The following is a 16359-nucleotide window of genomic DNA, read 5'->3' as shown; positions in this document are numbered from 1 at the left end:
AAAACAGAGTTGGGGCAGGACTCTGATTTAATCATGGACAAGCCATCAGCTGCTGAAGAAGGTCCAGTATCAGAGTGTGCGGGAAAACAGCAAGAGCTATATTACTAAAAATTAGTAGCAACAAAAGGGAAGTCATTTTCATCCGCTACTGCCTGCCATCTGTAAGCGGTGTGGAAAGAGATCAATTTCAGCAGGCGAGAAGGTACAATATTGTCATTAAGGTTTCAACATCCAAGAAGTGAAATAGACACTCTAACAGCAAAAATGGATGGATGAACATGGAGCTCCATAAAGATCACTTTAGTGCTGACTTCCAAACAGTGTTTGAAGTAAAGTATTAGATTGCATACCACATCTGCTTTAACAATTAGCCATCAATCATGACACTTCAGAAACCTAGAGAGACTTCTTGGGTTCTGCTAATTCTGATATAGTCTGATTTGGCATATCATAAAGTGTGCAATTACAATTAATACTTAGTTCAGAGTTAGTACAGTAACTTAAGAAGATGGAAAATCTCTGCAGAGGAATTGGTGAACGAAGAGAAAATAACGACTATAATAGATTATTAGTATACAATTGCAAAGATACAGAAGGGAAACAGTTACTTATTAACCATTTTAATTCCCTAGAACCACGTCCATTATCTATTCCTTTCAGATGGCACTTCCTATATAAACACAAGTCAGTCTTACCTATAAATACATCACTGATGCATTCTTCTGAACAGAAATTCTGGAGATATATAACTTTTTTATCTCCCATATGATCAGCTATACACACCGCATCATTAAACCGCTCAGGGTGCTGAATATTCTTATGTAGAATCTATCCAGCAATGAGCAACATAAAATGCTCACCTGCTTCATAAATCTGATACTACACTACTGGGTTTCTCTCACTAGATGGTGATAGAGAGCCATACAGATCATAAAGTCATGGAACTGCGACAACACTGGAGACCTGTTAGCCTGAGATAGTAGGAACTGCAGATGCTGGAGAATCTAAGAATACAAGGTGTAGAGCTGGATGAACACAGCAGGCCGAGCAGCATCAGAGGAGCAGGAAACCTGACATTTCGGGCCTAGACCCTTCTTCAAAAAAAAACCCTTCATTTAACTCCAAACCCTCTGGGTTCTCAATCTTTCTGCCAATGGCGTTTCCTCTAATCTACTCTGTTCCTCATGATTATGAGAAACTTAATTAAATCTCCTCTCAGCCATCTCTTCTCTAAGGACAGCAGCTCCAGTTTCTCTAATTTATCCACATAACTAAAGTCCAGTAACATTGTCATGAAGCTTTGCTGCATTCTCTAGTGCTACTCGCTATAGCAAGGGTACAGTTACGAATGGCAAGAAAAGTTGGGGGAGAAAGTAGAGTGGGCAAGGAAAGAGGGTGGACAATTGCAGAAAGAGGGTGGACAAGGATTCAGGTGGAGAAGAGTAAATAAAAAGGGGTTGCATGGACAAAGGTATCTTTCCTGCTAGTTTGCAGCCTATAGAATACACTCAGTAGTGACATCAAACCTCTTTTATTACTTGCCTCCAACTAAACAAATTCTATCCTTGTCCCCTCTAATGCATCCTCTCTTTCCAGTACTATAATGTAGTCCATAATCTCTCCTCAGTACTGGTATAGTGCTTGTTGAGAAAGTGTGAGGTCATACATTCGAAAAGGAAGAGTCAGGAGGCAGACAATTATTTAAGTGGGGAGACGTTTCAAAAAAATGTGCACTGCAGAGGGATCTGGCTGTTCTTGTGCATGAACTATTAAAAACCCACTCATTTTTGTAATGATAGCACTTCAAAATATAAAAACAAAACAAAAACAAAACAAATAATGCAGACCCAGCAAGTGGAAACATAGGTGATTTACTGGTGGTGGTTAATAACGTAGAAAAAAAGTACCACCATGATTTGTTAATAGCAAAAACCATTCAGTTACATAAGAATACTTATAAGCCTAAGGAGACAAAAAGAAAATCAGACACATGGATGGGTCTGCAGAACTTTCTGTCCCAGCCTGGGACTAGCCTACATTCAGCTCAAGTAGGGCCTCTCTTTTGGTGTTCAACGATAAAGTGATGTTCCTCTCCAGACAGTTTTCCTGAGTTATTACAATATCATTGACTTAAATGAGGGCAGTGAAAACGGTCACTAAATTTGCAGATTACACAAAGATAGGCACGGAAATAGGTTGTGGAGATGCTCCAAAGTTCTGCAAATTGATGTAGACAGGTTGAGTGAGTGGCAGATGGTGTTATAATGCGTGAAGATGTGGTATTCACCGTGGCAGGAATAAAAAAGCAAAATATTACTTAAATAAATGACAGCAGAATTCTGAGATACACAGTGATCAAGGTTCTAGTGCATCAACCACCAATTAGTAGGCAGGTACAAGAAGTAATTAATAAAAGGATAGTTTTCCATTAGCCTTCTCATGAGAGGAATTGAACGTTAAAATGAGAATATTATGCTTCAGTTATACATGGCACTGTTGAGACCACATCTCAAATACAGTGTGCAGTTTTGGTCTCCTTGTTTAAGAAAAAGGAATGCATTGAAGGCAGCCGAGATGAAGTCTGATATCTGGAGTAAGAAGGTTATCATATGACAATAGATTGGCCAGGCTGGAATTGTTTCCATTAGAGTTTAGACAAGTGGCTTGATTGAAGTGTACAAGATCCCGAATCCCAAGATCCCAAAAGTTGGTACAAAGGCTCAGTGGCTAGCACTGCTGCTTCACAGCACCAGGGACCTGGGTTTGATTCCACCCTCAGGCAACTGTTTGTGTGGTGTCTGCAGGTTCTCCCTGTGTCTGTGTGGGGTTTCTCCTGGTGCTCTGGTTTCCTCCCACAGTCCAAAGATGTGCAGAGTAGGTGAACTGGCCATGAAAAATCACCCATAGTGTCCGGGATGTGTAGTTTAGACATGGGAAATGCAGCAGAAGGGGAATGGGTCTGGTTGGGATGCTCTTCGGAGTGGTGGTGTGGGCTTGTTGGGTCGAATTACCTGCTTCCACACTGTAGGGATTCTTTGGTCTTGAAAAGATGCATGTGGAAAGAATGTTTCATCATGTGGGGAACTGAAGGATACCATTTAAAATTAGGTAGCACTGTTTTATGACAACCATCTGAGGAAATAGAACATAGAACATAGAACATTACAGCACAGTACAGGCCCTTCAGTCCTCGATGTTGTGCCGACCTGTCATACCGATCTCAAGCCCATCTAACCTACACTATTCCATGTACATCCATATGCTTCTCCAGTGACGACTTAAACATACCTAAAGTTGGCGAATCTACTACCGTTGCAGGCAAAGCGTTCCATTCCCTTACTACTCTCTGAGTAAAGAAACTACCTCTGACATCTGTCCTATATCTTTCACCCCTCAATTTAAAGCTATGCCCCCTCGTGCTCGCCATTACCATCCTAGGAAAAAGGCTCTCCCTTTTCCACCCTATCTAACTCTCTGATTATTTTATATGTTTCAACTAAGTCACCTCTCAACCTTCTTCTCTCTAATGAAAACAGCCTCAAGTCCCTCAGCATTTCCTCGTAAGACCTTCCCTCCATACCAGGCAACATCCTAGTAAATCTCCTCTGCACCCTTTCCAAAGCTTCCACATCCTTCTTATAATGCGGTGACCAGAACTGTACACAATACTCTAAGTGCAGCCGCATCAGAGTTTTGTACAGCTTCACCATAACCTCTTGATTCCAGAACTCGATCCCTCTATTAATAAAAGCTAAAACACTGTATGCCTTCTTAACAGCCCTGTCAACCTGGGTGGCAACTTTCAAGGATCTGTGTACATGGACACCGAGATCTCTCTGCTCATCTACACTACTAAGAATCTTACCATTAGCCCAGTATATTTTCTCTCAGAGGTTTGCACAACTTTGAAACTCTCTGGGAGCGGGACGTTTCAATACTTTTAAGGGAGATGTCGGTTCACTTGTTAGGAGACGGAATCAGTGGGGAAAGATGGGAATATGGAATTCAAAACACATGCAGGTCAACAATAATTATACCGAATGGCATAGCAGATTCAAAATATAAAATGGCCTAATTCTGCTCCTGATTTGCACGTTAGCACAAATTCAAGGAGGCAATTTTAAACCTTGAACATAAAGTTAGGTCACAGGTCGAAATCTCAAGACCACGCTTTAGGGAGAATATCAAGGCTTCAGTGATAGTTGAAAAAACATTTACCACAAAGATTTTCCTTATACAGATAAGAGCTCTGTTCCTTTAGACAGAGAAAGTCAAGGAGAGACTAAATAAAGATACGTGAACTATGAAAGGTTTTGATAAAGCAGAAACTACTTCAGAAGGCAGGAGGATCAATAGAGGAAAAACTTACAGTTAATTAGCAAGAAAATAGCCAAAGAGAATGGCTGATCTGGGGTGGAGGAAATGAGAAGTTTTTTTTTAAACGGCATCAAAATACGAGACAGAATACACTGCCTAAAATCAGACTCACCAATTACTTTCAAAAGAGTACAGCTAAATACTTGAAAAAAAACACATTGGAGAGCTATCGAGAGAAAGCAGGGAGTCAGGCTAATTCCCGGTCTCAAATAAAGACATGGCACAGTCACCAGTGACAGAGAGAAAGTAGTCACTCTGCTGGTGGAATCCAGAACAAGGAAGCATTATTTTAAAACGTAGCAAGGCCACCGGAGGGGTGATCCCAGAAGTGTTTCATCACACATAGAGTAGGCTAAAGCTTTTAAGCTCCACCTAATAAACAATTCAGGATGGAGGTCCATTGAAAATTCCTGTATTTTTGATGGATAAATTTTGACAGTCAAGGGCATTTTGGGCAAGACCAGTCGCTGGAGTGATGACACAAGTCAGCCAGAAACTAAATGAATAGAAAACTGCTTTGAGGAGCTGAATGGCCTTCCCATGTTCATAACTCCTTTTGTACTCTAGGATACCAACTTGGAGTACATTGCAAAATTAGGGAAGCAATTAAAAAAACTACCAGCCGTCTAGAATGCTGAAATTTCAAGACCATATTATTTTTTACAAGAAGCCACATGTTCTTACAGCTTCCAGTAATTTATGGTCTGTATGTAGTTCCTATTATCTCTGATACAATTTTAACCTCACTGCGAAGCCTCTTCTAGGGATGCCTAACCTGAAAAAGTTACCCTCCTCCCTCCGGACAAACCTCAGGGGGATCTCTCTCCTGCTGCAACTCTCTTGCATCCATCTTCGATCCACATCCCCCTCTCTACCTATTTATTTCAGAACCCTCTCCCCCTCCCCCATTTCTGATGAAGGGTCAAGGCCCGAAACATCAGCTTTTAAGCTCCTAAGTTGATGCTTGGCCTGCTGTGCGTCCAGCTCTACACTTTGTTATCCCTGTATGTCTGCTCCCTAAGCATACAAAGAACAAGAAAAGGCTTTGAAGTCAATCTTGCAATCGCCTTCAAAATACAAGCTACTTCTCAATCTGGAATTAGGTGCTCCTCCGGCAAGGAAGAAGCACTTTATTTTAGAATTACTTAAGCAAATATAAAAGGAAATGCAGCAGTCAGGCTCATTGTATTGGCATGCTGGAGGCAAAATTCAGGAATCCTGCAAGGGAAGGAAGATGCACCCATCAAACTGCTAGACAACCCACTCAGGAAACCAGGGACAGACAATGAGTGCTAACATTGCCAGCAATACCCACTGTCTGAAAATAATAAAGAACTGACTTCATAACAACAGATTAAACTCTCAGGTTTTTACTTATCTCAGTATATTGCAGATTCTTACACTGAGACGGTAATTGCATTTTTATTCTGTAAAAAATGAAACCTCAGTTGGTGATTTTATTCATCTAATTTTCACTGAATTCTTTAACCTCTTGCCAAAATCATAAATCAATGGATTAAATGGAGACTTGTAGCAGCTACATGAAATAATTTGGAATGGTTTACAGCAGGTCAAATTCAGGCACCAAGCACTTACTCAAGCTGAGAGATGAAGAATTTCCAGATAGGTTTTTGATAAGGAATTCAAGTTAATTAAGATTAAAGATTCACCTGGTAGTCTTTGACTCATACTCCTTGAGGATCATCGAAGTGTCAATCTAAGTATTCCAACAAAAGATGCTACTAAAAATAACTTAAAATGGACAGGAAAGGATAACATGTTATATGAAGAGAATTAAGTAGTTCTTGAAGAATATATTCATGTGGCAGACACAGGAAACTGCTTTGTTCAGGTTGTTATCATTCTCTGTTACATATAAGTAAAGGCAATAATGCTTCTGTTAGGGATGGTCCTATCACTGAGCCAGACCAAATGCTTTCAAGTCCCCTCCAGGACTTTATGTGCCTTGGAATATCTTTTTGTAAAGCAGCCAAATAGCTCAAGTATCAACCTGTAAACCTAACATACACCAATGGCAGGTGATAAGAGTGGGAGAGATACCTGGTCACCTCGGTGGCCACAAGAAAACTGGAGACTCGACCATCGCTATTCATAGCCTGCAGCCAGGGCAGCTTGGACTCCTTGGGGGGCTGTTTTGTTCAGTTGGCTGGATAGCAGAAGTGGATAAGACTGATGCCAACTGCATGGGTCTCAATCCCTATTTAGGCTGGTGAAGATTTGACACCTGCCTCGTTGCCCTACCATGAGTCAGAACTGCATTCCAGCAGGCAACTAAAAGAGGAGGATACTTCTGGTATTCCACCAATGCAATTTTGGTCTGTTAGAATATCCTGTTGGAATTCCAGGCCTTGGGTTCTCTTCCACCTGTCATCAACATAGAAACTAGGAGCAGGAGTAAGCCATTTGACCCTTCAAGCCTGATCCACCATTCAATATGATCATGGTTGATCTTCTATTTTAACTCCATATTTCCACTTTCTCTCCATATCCTTTGATGCCTTTAACAGCTAAAAGTTTAACAATCTTTCTTGAATATAATCAGTGGCATGGCCTTCCCTAGTAAATTCCATAAGTTGACCACCCTCCTCTGAACCAAGAAATGATTCCTCATCTCACTCCTAAATGGCCTAGCCTATATTCTGAGACTGTGACATTTGGGTCGAGATGTTCCAACCAAGGAAAACATCCTTGCATTTAGCCTTGTCAGAATTTTACATGAAGTTCAAACACCACCCTTGTGGATTTATAGTGTGAAATTAAACAATACAATCTTCCCATTCCGTCTGCTACTTTTTTCAACAGCTGACTGGCTCATATTCAAACACAAAATATTAAAATCACGATAACTCTAGGATGAATGAAAATAATTATTTCCTTTGGTTAAGCAAATATATCAAAATCACTTGCATTAAAATAGTATAACATCATTGCCTGCTTTGCTATGAACATAGAACATAGAACATTACAGCACAGTACAGGCCCTTCGGCCCTCAATGTTATGCCAACCTGTCATACCGACCTGTCATACCGATCTCAAGCCCATCTAACCTACACTAATCCACGTACATCCATATGCTTATCCAATGACAACTTAAATGTACCTAAAGTTGGCGAATCTACTACCGTTGCAGGCAAAGCGTTCCATTCCCTTACTACTCTCTGAGTAAAGAAGCTACCTCTGACATCTGTCCTATATCTTTCACCCCTCAATTTAAAGCTATGACCCCTCGTGCTCGCTGTCACCATCCTAGGAAAAAGACTCTCTCTATCCACCCTATCTAACTCTCTGATTATTTTATATGTTTTAATTAAGTCACCTCTCAGCCTTCTTCTCTCTAATGAAAACAGCCTCAAGTCCCTCAGCATTTCCTCGTAAGACCTTCCCTCCATACCAGGCAACATCCTAGTAAATCTCCTCTGCACCCTTTCCAAAGCTTCCACATCCTTCTTATAATACGGTGACCAGAACTGTACACAATACTCCGAGTGAGGCCGCATCAGAGTTTTGTACAGCTTCACCATAACCTCTTGGTTCCAGAACTCGATCCCTCTATTAATAAAAGCTAAAACACTGTATGCCTTCTTAACAGCCCTGTCAACCTGGGTGGCAACTTTCAAGGATCTGTGTACATGGACACCGAGATCTCTCTGCTCATCTACACTGCTAAGAATCTTACCATTAGCCCTGTACTATGCCTTCTGATTACTCCTACCGAAGTGCATCACCTCACACTTGTCTGCATTAAACTCCATTTGCCACCTCTCAGCCCAGCTCTGCAGATTATCTATTTCTCTCTGCAACCTACAGCATCCCTCGTCACCATCCACAACTCCACCGTCCTTAGTGTCATCTGCAAATTTACTAACCCATCCTTCTACGCCCTCATCCAGGTCATTTATAAAAATGGCAAATAGCAGTGGACCCAACACCAACCCTTGCGGTACACCACCAGTAACTGATCTCCAGGATGAACATTTCCCATCAACTACCGCCCTCTGTCTTCTTTCAGCAAGCCAATTTCCGATCCAACCAGCTATATCTCCCACAATTCCATTCCTCTGCATTTTGTACAATAGCCTACTGTGGGGAACCTTATCGAACGCCTTGCTGAAATCCATATACACCACATCAACCAGTTTACTCTCATCTACCTGTTTGGTCACCTTCTCAAATGCTTCAACCTATGCAAAATATTCGCATTTTTATTGAAAATATGTTCAGAAACTCACCGTTTCTGTTCCAGACATGTCTCGGAGTTTCTCTGATATAGAGTTCATAGCTTTGTGCGTCTCCACATCAGTCCTGTTTTTGAAAACGTTTACGTCATCTACGTTGAAGACAAATCTTACAAACAATCTAACATCCACCCTACTCACTCCCCTTCACACCAACTATCCCACCCCCAAAGAGATTTTACTTGTAGCAGTACAAAATTAATGATTACTTTCTGGCTCAGGCTTGGCAGAAGAGAGCAATTCTCTTGAGGGGTCTGCCAAAACCGAACCATCTGTGAGTAACAGCAAGGCTGATCATCAGAGTACATTTGATCTGTCCCTGCTATGCACAGTTGGTTAAACAGGGTTGAATTTTCCCTGCTCCACAGAGGCAGCTTTAGAGGTTGTGAAATTCAGTTCGTAGTGGGTCAGGATGGCTTCCTGATGGCACTGGCCATTCCACCCTACGCTCCTAGGAACAAGCTACCACTGCAACTGGCAAAAAAGCCAACTCGAATAATTAAGGCCCCATTTCAGGAATTAAAGACTAAGCTCCAGAACAGTGTTGAGAGTAAATAGATACAGAATATCAAATGTCTTAAAACAAACTGGGCACTTGAACTTTATCTATCAACGATGAAAATGTTAATAATGGAGACAAAAAAGTTGTTTAGAGAGACAGTTAAGAACAATCCAATCAGCTTTCAGAATGGCACAGGGAGGCAGTGCACTACAACAATGGCTTTTTGGTTGCCAATAGTGAAAGGAGGCCATAGGTTGAAATATACTCATCCAAAGTTGTAATTCTAACACACACTGGTTCATAAGTCAATCGCTGTATGAGGGCTATAGCTCTAGGTCTTCAAGTATGCAGCCTGCTAATGAGTACCCAAGAGATGAGAAAAGCGGAATTCATACCTATTCCGTTTTGCTACTTCCTCATCAAATTCCTGTCCAAGGCGTAACTGGTCACTCCTTAGATCTCGTAGTGACCTATGCAAGGTATGTACCTGCTAGAAAAGACAAAAGTCTTAACTGGTTCAATGTTATACACTGCCATATACAGTATAATTTCTACCAGAAGTAAGATTAGTTGCCTGTTATCACTGTTTTTCCCTAAGCAAACACAATCAGGAATGCTACACAGAGATACCAATCTTTCACCCTGGTCTGCATGGGAACTGGAAGTACATGGAAGATCTTTGTTGAGTTGAGTAGCTACAACGGATGGCGCTGATTGCTAAATGTAAGGAGACAGATTAAATTTACTTAAATTTTTGAGTGGCTAGGTGCCTAACAAATTCAGAAATTCATCGCCATGCTGAGATCACCATATTTAATTCAAACTACTGAAAGTTATGGCTGTGTGGAGACAGCATTCAGCCTGTATACAGCTGTATGATAGTTGTATGCAGGTAAGCAGTGCACACTCTCCTCATTTTGACACAACCCACTAAGTCCAAAAAAACCCAGATTGAAGTTGTCACAATTTAAATATTCTATTCTGTATGGTCCCCAACAGTAAAGAGGGGTTAGAGCTGTAAATAAAACAACTGATCCTGACCTGCAGCTGCCAAAAGGCCAATTGTAAACTACTTATTCAAAGATAACAAGAAATGGCCTCAGCTTGATGCAAAGCCCTGGATAGGTCACACCTTGACAGGTAGATGGACCCCCAGATTCAGATCACATCTGAAACAAACACTTACAATACAGAGGGAGTACAGAATTGAAATGTTCATAATGAGATGCAGCCAGAATTGTTTAACTCAACAGAAAGTACTACTACAAAGCCAAGCGATTAATAGACAGAAGTAAAAGATAAAATACTGTAAATGCTGTGAATCCAAATAGAAACAGAAAATTCTGGAAATCCTCAAGTCAGGCAGCATCTGTTGAAAACGAAAGAGATTCTACATTTTCACATCCATGATCCTAGATGGTCATTGACCTGAACTGTAAACTCACTTTCATTCTCCACAGAAGCTACGCGACTTGCGCAGCATTTCTGTTATTTTCACTTGATACAAAAGACACAAGTGTGTCGTTTTTTCTCTATTTCCTCATAATTCCAGCTTTTCAGAAGGCTTCCCCATTTCTAAAGTGCCTTGTCAAAATATTGTCTTTGCAGCCAATGAAATACATCTGAAGTGTAATGTAGGAAACACAGCAGCTATTTTGCATACAGCGAGAAAAGAGGGAAGAAGAGAATGATCAAATAATCTTCTCCTACTATGTTTGCTATGAGATAAATATTGTCTATAAATCCATTTCTCTTCTTTGAAATGGGAGGGCAGACAGCACCTTGAATCATTCCATTCCTCTGAAAAGAAAAAAACTTAACGGTTTTGAAAGTGGATAACTATAAAAGAATAACATTGAAAAAATTATAAGCATTGAGACAAGAGGCAACAGAGGCAAGTAGACATGGAGGTCAGAGATCTCTAGATTTCAATAGACAGGTGCACATGGGCAAAATGACACTCTTAAGTCTATTCAACATTTTAACATACGTGATTTAATGGCTCCAGGTCATCTACAAATCTCACAGTTGCAGATCTGGACCTTCTACGATCCATTCCTAAGTACACCCCGGAGTCCCTGAGAGGTGAGGTAGAACGGTACCGATGACTGTCTGGAAAAATAAAAATCTGCTAAATTTACTTCATCTCACACATTTAGCTAGCAATGATAATTTTTAGAAGTTGTAAATAATTCAAGAAAGCACTGAATTGCTTTTAAAAAAGGGGGCTTTAACTTAGGAAAAGAGGAAAGACAGTTTATTGGAAAGAATATTAATCGAAAAAGAAATAAAATGGAGGAATGAATAGGTGTTAATGAGTTATCTGTTTGAAGCGCTGCAGTCCATCTGGTGTAAGTAGACACACAGTGCTGTTAAGAAATGATTTTCTCAATTTTGACCCAGCAACAGAGAAAGAACAGCAACATAGTTCCAGATCAACATGGCATCTAACTTGGAGGTGAACTTGCACTTGGAGTTCTCCCCTGCATCTGCTGTGCTTGTTCTTCTAGGAGATAGAGGTTGTGAGTTTAAAAGAGGTGCTAGCTACAGAGATGGAATGCACAGCAAACAGTCATAAAGCATACCATAATATAAAATAGCCAACAATTACAACCATAATGAAGCTATAGAAGATAAAATGGAACAAAATATTGATAAAATATAGAACAACAGAAAAGACCACAATCCAAGTGAAATATGTTCTTTCAAAAATCAGAAACCAATACTTAGGCACCACTAAACAAAGAGATAGATCTGAATCTACTGGGCAAAGCTGATGTAAAAGGCATCAAGACAGTTACAACAGCCATTGATTCACCAAAGTGAATAAAAATATGAAATAAAAATATCAAGCTATGTAAAAAGAAATAGAAGTAATAATAGAAACCACAGAAAAAGGGAATGCAATGCACATAGTGTACAGAGGTTTGCAGAAGGGCTTCAATACAATACTTAGACTCAAGTAAAATGGACAAAACTGCAATGTGGTGCAGTCCATATGGTTAACCTATGTCCACTGAACAGTTATGGTTGGACAACCAACCTTTTATAAATTAGAACTGGACTTTGGGCTGATAGGAAAAGAAAACTAGGGTCCCAACCGCAATAGCTGAAGAGTGAATAGAACATATAGAACATAGAACAATACAATGCAGAACAGGCCCTTCGGCCCTCGATGTTGTGCCGAACTGTGAACTAATCTAAGCCCCTCCCCCTACCCTATCCCATCATTATCCATATGCTTGTCCAAGGACTTTTTAAATGGCCCTAATGTGGCTGAGTTAACTACATTGGCAGGCAGGGCATTCCACGCCCTTACCACTCTCTGAGTAAAGAACCTGCCTCTGACATCTGTCTTAAATCTATCACCTCTCAATTTGTAGCTATGCCCCCTTGTACAAGCTGAAGTCATCATCCTCGGATACGGATGCAAGGAAGGACATTATTAGATTCATTACTAGATCCAAGGGTATGCAAACGACAAAGATCATCAAACCATGTATCAGTGACACTCAGTTGCCTTTTTTCCCATTCATTTATGGGATGTGAGCATCACTAATAGGCCAGCATGTATGCCCATCAGAAGCTGGTGGTGAGACCCCTTCTTGAATATATGCAGTCTATGTGGTATAGGTATAGCCATAAGGCTGTCAAGAAGGGAGTTCCAGGATACTGTTTCTTCACTGTTGCAGGATCAATGGTACAGTTCCAAGTGTATGACTTGATGGTAACCTTGATGCAGGTGATACTGTGCTTCTGCTGCCTTTGTTCTTCTAGATAAAGGTTGTGGATTTAGAAGGAGCTGTCAAAGGAACTCTTGATTGATTCCATCATCTTTTGTGCAGCAATCTATGTCTGAAATTGTGGATGGAATGGTAATCGATCAGCAGGCTGCTTTCTCCTTGATAATGTCGAGCTTCATGGATAGTGCTAGAGCTGTATTCATTCGGGCTTCAGGAGAAAGATGGTATCGGAGAAAAAAACTTATAACTGGAGCAAGTTCATTAGATGCCAGCATTTATACCAAAACCAGCCCATCTTCCTCAGGGTTATGCAAAAAAATACACAGGGAACAGCTGCACTGCAGTACAGTATTTTGCATGTAAAAGTTTGAATGGATATAAAATTCAGAGGACAACACTCCTCCACCATCTGCAGTCTCACCATAAGAAGGTTTTTCTTACTTGTTGCTGAGTTATCTTGTAGGTCACTTGTGCGAAGAGAAGGAATTGAATGTCCAGCTTGTCTGCTCAATCGCTGACTTCGCAACTCATCAATGGATTGTTCCAAATCATCTCGTAGCTTCAAAAATTAAAAGAAAAATTTAGGTAAAATCTCCTGTGTGATTTTATTCAAATATACTTGCCCCAACTGTGACAAAACTAAAGTTATGGCATTTAAAATGCCACTTCAGGACCAATTAATTTATTTAATTGTTTAAGAATTTCCAACATATCATCCAAACTGTGTGGGGATACTTCAGCGCTGGCTTTACCAAATAAAACTTACCAAAATATTCATCAAAACGTCATATTGTAGATTCAGAAGAGACTGAACTTCACAAAAAAAACTTACATCTGTGTTATGTTAAGAAAAAAGCCAAGGGTCCTCCATTTTAAAATGTCAGGATTCTTAAGCCTAATTAGGCTTTTTGCTAGTTCTCATCAGCACTGCTGTGAACAAATGCCAAGAAAAAGGGCAGGCCCATAACACACAGCTGCAAAATGTGAGTTGAGAATCACTACATAACAGAACCTATCATAATTTAAGTGTCTTTGCAACCAAAATCAGAATGTTTGTTCTTTCCGTTCGGTGCTGTGGAAGGGTCAACGAACCTGAAGCATTAACTCTGAATTCGCCTCTCATAGTGCTACTAGACCTGCTGAGTTTTTACAGCAATTTCTGATTTTGATTCAGAAAGGCTTTTTCTCCAGTATGCAAGCACAAGAGGAAAACAAACAAAATGTGGAAGGTCAGACCACAAAGATTTTGAATTTTGAACATATTTACAGGTACATATCAGGAATTAATGGGTTTAATGGATTCTTCTTAAACACAGAGAAAGATGGATGGCATTGTCACATTATCACAAAACCCATACAGGAGAGGAGGCTTGTTCCATCAGGTGTGTGTTAGCTCTTTGAAAGAATTAACCAAATCAGTCCAATATCTCAGTGCAACTTTAAAAAGGCAGCTAAAAGCAAAAACCAAGGAGGGAAATAAACATTAAAATGATTGAAAGTGCAAGCTGAATGGAAGACATGCACCAGAAATGTAGGAACACTACAGATTTACAAGGATCGGGTGCAAGATTTACAGAGCGAAAGAGAATGAAACCCTTTGCTGAATTTCAGTGGTGAACACACAGAAGTGAAAAGCAAGCAAAGTGATGTCCAAGTGATTACCACAGATGTCTTGGGAGCTGAGATGTAGCCACTGAAACCAATTATAGGCTCAGTAATTCAGAGATGTACACCTCTGAAACAAACTTCGGTCCAACTCATCTAAGCAAACCAAATTGCTTAAACTGATCTAGTCCCATTTTGTTAGCATTTGGCCCATATCCCTTTAAACGCTTCTTATTGACGTACCCAGCCAAATGCCTTTTAAATGTTGTAATTGTACCAGCCTCAACCACGTCCTCTGACAGCTCATGCCATACATGAACTATCCTCTGCATGAAAAAGTTGCCCCTAAGGTCCATTTTAAATCTTTCCCCTCTCACCTTAAACCTATGCCCTCTAGTTTTGGACTCCCTGCCCTGGGGAAAAGACTTTGACCATTCATCCTCTCCATGCCCCTCAGGATTTTATAAACTTCTATAAGGTCAACCCTCAGCAGCCAACACTCCAGGGAAATAACCCCAGTTTATTCAGCCTCTCCCTTCGGCTCAATACCCTCCAACCCCAGCAACACCCTTGCAAATCTTTTCTGAACCCTTTCAAGTTTCACAACATCTTTCCTATAGTAGAGAGTCCAGAACTGAGTGCAGTATTCCAAAAGTGGCCTAACTGATGCCCTGCACAGCCACAATATGACCTCTCAACTCCTATACTCAATACACTGGCCAATAAATGGACGCATGTCAAATGCCTTCTTCATTATCCTATCTACCCGCAACTTCACTTTCAAGGAACTATGAACGTGTACCCCAAGGTCTCGTCTCTCACCAAAACTCCCCAGGATTTTACCATTAAGTGTTTAAGTCCTGCCCTGATTTGTCCTAAAATGACCAAGCCAAGTAATAGGAGACCCATGGCTAGCACTAGATTTTCCACTTCAGACGACTTTCCTGGGAAACCCTGCTGGATATTGGATGAGGTCTTTGTTGTAACAATGCACAACTATTATTTCCTTCCCCCATTCCTCCCACGTAGTTCTGCTTTCCTAAGGTTCAAAAACCAATTTATATTCATGTATAGGATGTCATTATCTATGCTTCAATTGGCACATACCAAAGAATCAGGAGTGACTGACGTATTGAGGCAAATCATTCAGAGACCCACATTTTGTACACATGGCGCAAACCCCACCTGGTAGCTGGTGAAACTTAAATTCACCTAATAAATCTGAAATTGAAAAGCAGCCTTAGGAATGGTAACCATGAAACTATCTCTGACTGTCATAAAATCCTTTCAGGTTCATGAATGTCATTTGGGGAAGGGAACCTGCCATCCTTACTGGCCTAGACAATATGTGGCTTCAGATCTAAAGTAATGCAGTTGAGTCTTAACTGCCCTCTCCATTTACCTAGTAAGCCTCTCAGTCCAAAAGCAGTTGGGGATGGGGAACAAATACTGTTCTTAACAGCAGCGTCCACATCCCAAGGAAATATTTCTTTAAAACAAACAATCTTCCAATGACAAATCTTGCAGGATATGTGGCCATTCTTCAATGTTATAATTCTGCAATGGAACCAATGCCTATCGTGGAAATAATCTGAAGAAGTCATATCAGACTCAAAACATCAACTCTTTGTTTCTTCACAGATGCTGCCAGACCCGCTGAGTTTCTCCAGCATTTTCTGTTTGCTAATAAAAATAATCAATACTGACATGTTTCACGCGTACCAGTTTGTTAAATGCCTAGAGATGCAAAAATTCACTAAAGAAAGGCTCCAGTGATACTCTACTGAGAACTTCTCTAATCCAAATTGGTAAAGGTAACTTCCTTCCCACTAGTCAGACATTAAAAAAGCAGAGAAGACAGGCATTTTCAATGTT

At 40.5% G+C, this 16359-nt stretch overlaps 1 protein-coding gene across 1 annotated transcript in view; it reads right to left on the bottom strand.

Annotated features, from left to right (window-relative positions):
• Positions 1–16359, bottom strand: part of LOC125455519 (centrosomal protein of 128 kDa) — a 475711-nt gene that overhangs the window by 438130 nt on the left and 21222 nt on the right. The window contains exons 4-7 of the mRNA XM_059648981.1: positions 13321–13438; positions 11127–11248; positions 9532–9626; positions 8629–8701 (exon numbers count right to left, since the gene is read on the bottom strand). Of these exons, the coding sequence (XP_059504964.1) occupies positions 8629–8701; positions 9532–9626; positions 11127–11248; positions 13321–13438 (408 nt within the window). The remainder of the gene's footprint in view (positions 1–8628; positions 8702–9531; positions 9627–11126; positions 11249–13320; positions 13439–16359) is intronic.

The sequence above is a fragment of the Stegostoma tigrinum genome, chromosome 10 (assembly GCF_030684315.1).
Source record: "Stegostoma tigrinum isolate sSteTig4 chromosome 10, sSteTig4.hap1, whole genome shotgun sequence".
NCBI classification, from domain to species: Eukaryota; Metazoa; Chordata; class Chondrichthyes; order Orectolobiformes; family Stegostomatidae; genus Stegostoma; species Stegostoma tigrinum.
Note: the sequence above shows the minus strand (reverse complement) of the source record. Positions and strands in the feature narration are given on the sequence as shown.